The sequence below is a fragment of the Lissotriton vulgaris genome, chromosome 1_1 (genome assembly GCF_964263255.1).
Source record: "Lissotriton vulgaris chromosome 1_1, aLisVul1.2, whole genome shotgun sequence".
NCBI lineage: Eukaryota > Metazoa > Chordata > Amphibia > Caudata > Salamandridae > Lissotriton > Lissotriton vulgaris.
Genome location: NC_141685.1, coordinates 1,392,250,864 through 1,392,257,794, shown reverse-complemented (window position 1 = coordinate 1,392,257,794; position 6,931 = coordinate 1,392,250,864). Strand labels below are relative to the sequence as shown.

The 6,931-nt window shown below is 41.7% G+C and overlaps 1 protein-coding gene across 1 annotated transcript in view; it reads right to left on the bottom strand.

The window, feature by feature from the left end:
• Nucleotides 1-3,727: 3,727 nt before the first annotated feature.
• The window catches only part of LOC147750562 (uncharacterized), a 245,567-nt gene continuing 242,363 nt past the window's right edge, over nt 3,728-6,931 (bottom strand). The window contains exon 17 of the mRNA XM_086929621.1: nt 3,728-4,582. Within this exon, the coding sequence (XP_086785747.1) occupies nt 3,873-4,582 (710 nt within the window). The 3' untranslated portion in view covers nt 3,728-3,872. The remainder of the gene's footprint in view (nt 4,583-6,931) is intronic.

The following is a 6,931-nucleotide window of genomic DNA, read 5'->3' as shown; positions in this document are numbered from 1 at the left end:
TTGAACTTCTTTACACTAAGCTGCTGTTGGACTGGTGGTCCTATTTGCGATTTCTGAATAAACATGGACTTATGATGTATTTACCTTAACAACCCTATTCCTCCTTCTCTACTCTCATTATCTAGTGCAAAGTGGCACAGTTGTTGCACTGTCAGAGACATTTGGTAATGGCTATGCAGGCTCTCTGGTAACTATATTGGAAAACCTCAACAAGGACAAACATGTATATGTGGATCGCAGGCCACTAAAGATTAGAGTGTCAGATGGGGATCTGAAACAGGGTGATGAGAGAAGCAAATGGATCACATCCGCAGGAGTTAAGAATATATCTAAAAAAGGCAGTCAGTGCTCCACAAAGGAGGACAAGACACATAGGATGCTCCGCTAAACCAAGTAGAAAAATTAGTACAGCCAGATGCTTACTAGGGACCCTAGTGCTGATGAAGACCTCCATAATTCAATTTTCCTCTCAGGTGAGTTTGAAATGTGCAGTACTGAGATAGGAACCAGGAAAACATGAACTGTGGACATTGTAATGGGGATCGACCTTCTCCAGTGGCAATGGAAGAGAATATTGTGTGCCTAGACAGTGGGAGTATTCTGATACGGATCATCATGGATAATTGTAATAAGAATTATGCAGTGTAGATAACCATTTGTTGTAATATTTTTATGTCATAATAAGCGTTCACAACACTGGTGGTGCAAGATCACACAATCAAGATTTCTTTTTGTATAATAAATGACTAAAGTACTATCTGTGTTAATTAAGGTATATTAATAAAATAAATGATGTACCACCAGAATATCAGGTTTTAAATCTCATACTACATAAATATCATGGTTAGAATATCGATTACATAACTACCATAAAGTTGAGTACATGTAGGTAAGTATTTACGATACATAACTCAACATATGCATATGTGGAGTCACGTCTGAGGATACCCTGCCACACTTATGGCAGCCAAAAGCGGTACAAAAGGGGGTGGTGATGGACGGAGCATCTGAATCAATCAAACACTCACACCCAGTCAAAAGATCTGGGTTTAATCCATCACCGTTCTTTAGCCCACTCTGCCACCCCAGTTCAGACATGGGTATATGCAAATCAGTCTGACCCTGTGCCTCATGGGAGCAGTCCAGCCCGAACTGCCAAGCCATGTCTTCCCTGGACCGGAAACAAGCTTCCGAGGACCGGTTTCTGGCATTCCAGCCATCTTCAGCCCGGCTTGCTTGAATCCAGTGGCAAAGTGAGCAAGGGACTCACGTCTGAGCATACTCTGCCACACTTATGGCAGCCAAAAGCAGTACAAAAGGGGGTGGTGATGGACGGAGCATCTGAATCAATCAAACACTCACACCCAGTCAAAAGATCTGGGTTTAATCCATACCCGTTCTTTAGCCCACTCTGCCACCCCAGTTCAGACATGGCTATATGCAAATCAGTCTGACCCTGTGCCTCATGGGAACAGTCCAGCCCGAACTGCCAAGCCATGTCTTCCCTGGACCGGAAACAAGCTTCAGAGGACCGGTTTCTGGCATTCCAGCCGTCTTCAGCCCGGCTTGCTTGAATCCAGTGGCAAAGTGAGCAAGGGACTCACGTCTGAGCATACCCTGCCACACTTATGGCGGCCAAAAGCGGTACAAAAGGGGGTGGTGATGGACGGAGCATCTGAATCAATCAAACACTCACACCCAGTCAAAAGATCTTGGTTTAATCCATAACCGTTCTTTAGCCCACTCTGCCACCCCAGTTCAGACATGGCTATATGCAAATCAGTCTGACCCTGTGCCTCATGGGAACAGTCCAGCCCGAACTGCCAAGCCATGTCTTCCCTGGACCGGAAAGAAGCTTTCGAGGACCAGTTTCTGGCATTCCAGCCGTCTTCACCCCAGCTTGCTTGAATCCAGTGGCAAAGTGAGCAAGGGACTCACGTCTGAGCATACCCTGCCATACTTATGGCGGCCAAAGCGGTACAAAAGGGGGTGGTGATGGACGGAGCATCTGAATCAATCAAACACTCACACCCAGTCAAAAGATCTGGGTTTAATCCATCACCGTTCTTTAGCCCACTCTGCCACCCCCGTTCAGACATGGCTATATGCAAATCAGTCTGACCCTGTGCCTCATGGGAACAGTCCAGCCCGAACTGCCAAGCCATGTCTTCCCTGGACTGGAAACAAGCTTCGAGGACCGGTTTCTGGCATTCCAGCCGTCTTCAGCCCGGCTTGCTTGAATCCAGTGGCAAAGTGAGCAAGGGACTCACGTCTGAGCATACCTTGCCACACTTATGGCGGCCAAAAGCGGTTATATATTTTTGTAGCACTATATAAATTACAAATATAGTCATGCTTGACTGACTTGAAACTGGTTTCTGAAACACTGGTTGGGAAATAACCACTGACTCAGGAAATGTGTTTAAGTGCAAGCATCTTGAGTTATAACCATCTATGGCTGAATGGAAGACACGATCTAATAATTGCATGTGTACACTGAAGATGAAACCCATGCACATACTGGAGTTGCCGAAGAACGTGGGTCTACGTGATAAATTGTATAATTGTGGCTGTGCTTCAATGCATGAACAACAGAATCTACAGTTGGCTCATCACTTTCATTTTATTTAAAATATTATTCTTGTAACAGTATTATGTATTCCAAACTTGCATTGCATTTTTGGTTAAACCATATAGCTGTAGTTATTGACTGAAAACACCTCTCAGTGCATATTGTATCATTCACTGTTTAGCAATCAATAACATTATTTTAAAGTTAGAATGCTTCAAGTCAACATTAACTAGTATTGTTGCAGCACTGCACCTAACAAGTCCCTGCTTTGTGTCAGTAAAACCACATTTGTGTCCAACATATGTATAGAACAGCGCTGTAGAATTAAAAAAGTGTCTTTGTGAAAAATCATTGTTCTGTGACATTCTAATTTCTCTCCAATTGTGTTGATCCAACTTCTTAAATAGTTTTTGCTGCTTTTCAGCTGTCTGCTGTTGTCCCATTATTTGTGGGATGGTTTTTCACTCCTTCAAATAGTGGAATATTACCTATGCAGCTGAGATGTTTGAGCATTTGGAAAGACTTCCAATAGTGGAAACAAATCCAGTTAGGTATAAAGCCTATTTCTACTCTGATGGTAGCCCTCCACATGTATTACTATGACTTTGGCACTCAACATGTAGGCCTATGGTGCTAGAGTTATATGTGCATGCCTAGGTATTATACCAGTATGTTCAGAACTATGGTTCAAACCTGTACATGTAGACCTATAATGGTATCCCTGTATGACTCGACTGAGATGCCATCCCTGTACACTAAAGAGTATTGTACTAGACTAGAATATGTAATCATATGGTGCTGTACATATTGATATGTGAATGCAGATGTTTACAGGCATGCCTGTGTTTGTACATTTTTACATGTAGTTTAATACATGTAGATCTTTGTTTGTAGAATTCTATGCCTGTAATAGACTATATGTACTTGTAGGCCTATGATAGTAAACATATGCACACAACTCTTTAGTACTAGACCTTTCAACACCAGTCCTGTACAAGTAGACCTATGGCTGCATTCATTTTCTTGTAAAGCTACGATAACATACTTTTGTTGGTAGATATGAATGGGCAGGGTTATGGTGGTTGCCCTAGAAATTTTGCCTGCGGTTGCATAGCTTTGTATGTAGATTTATCACACAAGACCTATACTTGCAGTTAATTCCATTGGTCGCATGTCTTCCTGAATTGGGGTTGTACGTGTTGTTGTGGCTTAACCAGAGCACATGTTCATTGTTTTTTCAAACGTCTAATCCGGTTTTGTTGTTCCAGAATAATCTAAGAATGGAAACTGCAGGATACACTCAATACATCATGTTATTAAGGAATGTTAATGTGTTTGTTTTTCTGTGCTTCATCATGTGCTTAGCAAGATGACATTGCCGGCTGAAGCATTTCTCACATTCTGTGCATTTAAATGGTCTCACGCCAGAATGTATTAATATTCTGTGTTGATCAAGATTGCCTTTTCGATTGAAGCTTTTGTGACAGTCAGCACATGTAAAGGGTTTTTCACCCGTATGTGTTCGCCTGTGTCTGGTAAAATCTCCCTTCTTAAAAAAACTCTTCTTACATTCAGTACACGCATATGGTCTGGCACCTCTGTGTGTTTTAAAATGTCTAATAAGCTCACCCATTTTGTGGAAGCTTTTCCCACATTCGGTGCATGTGTACGGTTCTTGGACCTGTGTTGTTTCCGAAAGACATGGAAAAAATGCTGCATTTTCAAGAATACTTTGCCTCTCATCACATGCCTCTGATATTACTACAGTGGGCATACTATGATGCATGTCGATAGGCGCTGGATTACTGATAGTTGTTTGGCAGTCAGTTTTCTCTCCTCCAAATTCCATAAACATTTGTGACCACAGTTGGCTTCTGGGATACTTCTTCTTTTCTGAGGCCCATGGTACAATGTTGACAGGTCTTACAGAACCTTTGTAGGCAGGCCATTTTTCACTATGTCGAATGGAATTTCTCTCTTTTTGTTGCCTGATCATACTTTCACCACACTCTGAAAATGAAGAGACCATAGACGTTAGCTAGGTACACCTCATCAGGGGTAGCAAGCGCTATATAAATGCAAACCTTTTTCCCTCTTCTATCCCTCCACTATCCGTCTCAATCCAAATAACTGACTAACATTGCCACCACTCAAATTACTTCCATATTTCACTATACAAATTCACCACTAATCCATTATGGGTTAGAGCATAGAGTGCTACATAAATGCAATTACAATACTGTTACAATGCAATGGCACAGAATTCCTGTAAAGATTAGGAACCCACATCCTGTATCATGAGGTTAATTGAAGATTTTCAGATCAGATCTCCTGTTAAAGCACATCAACTGAAAATATGTCTATTTTCATGAAGACATACACATTCATAAGTAATGAATAACAAGCTTTTTCTAATTTATTAGGAAAATGTGCAGGATCATGGTAGTGTTACAAACTTGGGGCCTGATGAACAAAGATATTTTCGAACCGTAAACCCTGCTATTTGAAAATGAGAGTGTTTGTAACTGCAACATTCTTATTTCCTATTTTCTAAACCCATTTTGTGAGTTGGAAAAGCATTTCCAAATTGAAAAAAGGATTTTTAGGTGTCATTCAGAAAAGGAATTAGGAGGGCCATAAAAGAGACATCCCCTTCTAATTCCAAATCACAATTAGAAGAATCAATGTTTTGCAAAAGCAACTGCGGTCACAAACCACTGACAGTTGGTGACACCTCAAAAGAGGTGGTCACTGATTTGCAGAAGGGAGGTCACCCTCTTGGACACCTTACCCTTTGTGAATCCTGTTGGACGACCTTAAGGGAACAAGCGGATTGTCCTGAAGACCAGTGTATTCTCGCTACTGATGAATTGCCAAATGGGATTTTTATTCTGAAGCAGCTCTGGTTCCCTTAAGGGACAGGATGCTTTAAAAAAGTTTCCCATATTGGATTGCAAGCATGGGCATGATGGTCTGCTGCTCTTTGCAAGCCACCATTGCTGTATTTGAAGCTAATCACACAAAGTCACTAATAGCAACCTGGCTAAATAGCATTCATTAGATCAGTGGTTATATGACACCCTGCGACTGGAGATTTTGCAATATGACCCGTTAGTACATAGATCCCATCGCAAAATCAGAGACCGGTCATAAAACGACAGTGTGTAATTTGTAACCACTTTTGTAACCTCTCTCTTGGTTCTAACAAATAATTATTCTTTTTATTTTGGACTCTAAAGTTAAAACTTTTATTTTTGTATTTTCATAACACTACACAGAGGTACATTACTCACTTTCAGTTCTTATACATATCGATGAGAATAGCATGACAGCATATCATCTTTACATCCTATGTGTCTGCATATGCTCATGCTATATATAACAATGGTTTGAGCACTTTTTAAAAATCTTGATTTACCATGATATATTACATTCTTTACATCATCAGAGCACAGTATTACATGCATGCATGCTGTTTTCTTTGATTTTTGTCATACCTTTTCCCATCAGTACTTGGGTATATTTTTTTTGTACAGTAAGACATTATGAAGTGAGTCCCCCCATTTATGTAAATTGCCAGTAGCAAGCGGGAGGATCAAAAGCGGGTTGTCTACCGTCATCATCAGGTGATTATTTTATTTCTCGAGTGGACCCCATATGTCCATGGGCCGAGAAAAAGGCGGCAATGGCTCAGCATAAGTAGTAAGCTATCCCTTACTATACATTAAATCACTAATCCATTCTTTAAATTTGGGGGCACACCCCCGTCCCCATCCACTAGTCTCTTAGCCAGCAGCAAGCTTAGTGCTATGAACTTTCTGTGCAATAGGGAAGCTCCTCTGTTTACCACAGTATCTCAACAATGGGCGACATAGGGACTTGACTGCCCACAGTTTCGGATAATGCTTCCACCATCTCCCTCCAATATTTCTGTATAGATTCACACTGCCATGAAAAGTGCAGGAATCCAGCTCCATCTTGACGACATTTATCACAGTGGCTGCAAAGCACGATTCGTGCACGCTACAGTGGACTGCATAGTACCTCCCAGCGGAACATCTGCTCCCAAATATGCCTCTGGTGACAGGGGCACCGTATAGCTCTGCTCAATGGCAAGATGGGGCATGAATGGCGGGGGGAAGCGCCAGTATACTGCATGATGTGCTTAGGCACTGAGAAAGTAAAGCTCAATATCTGGTGCTTCAAACACCCCCCCCCCCCCCTTTCCCCCAAGAGAATGGAAGAGTAAGTATTTGCCAGTTTATGCAGGGTTGCTTTTCTCCCCATGTCAGTCTGATGAGTTGTGTTTTTAATGCACGAAAGAAAGGGCGTCCTGCGTAGTATGGTATGGTGATGAAT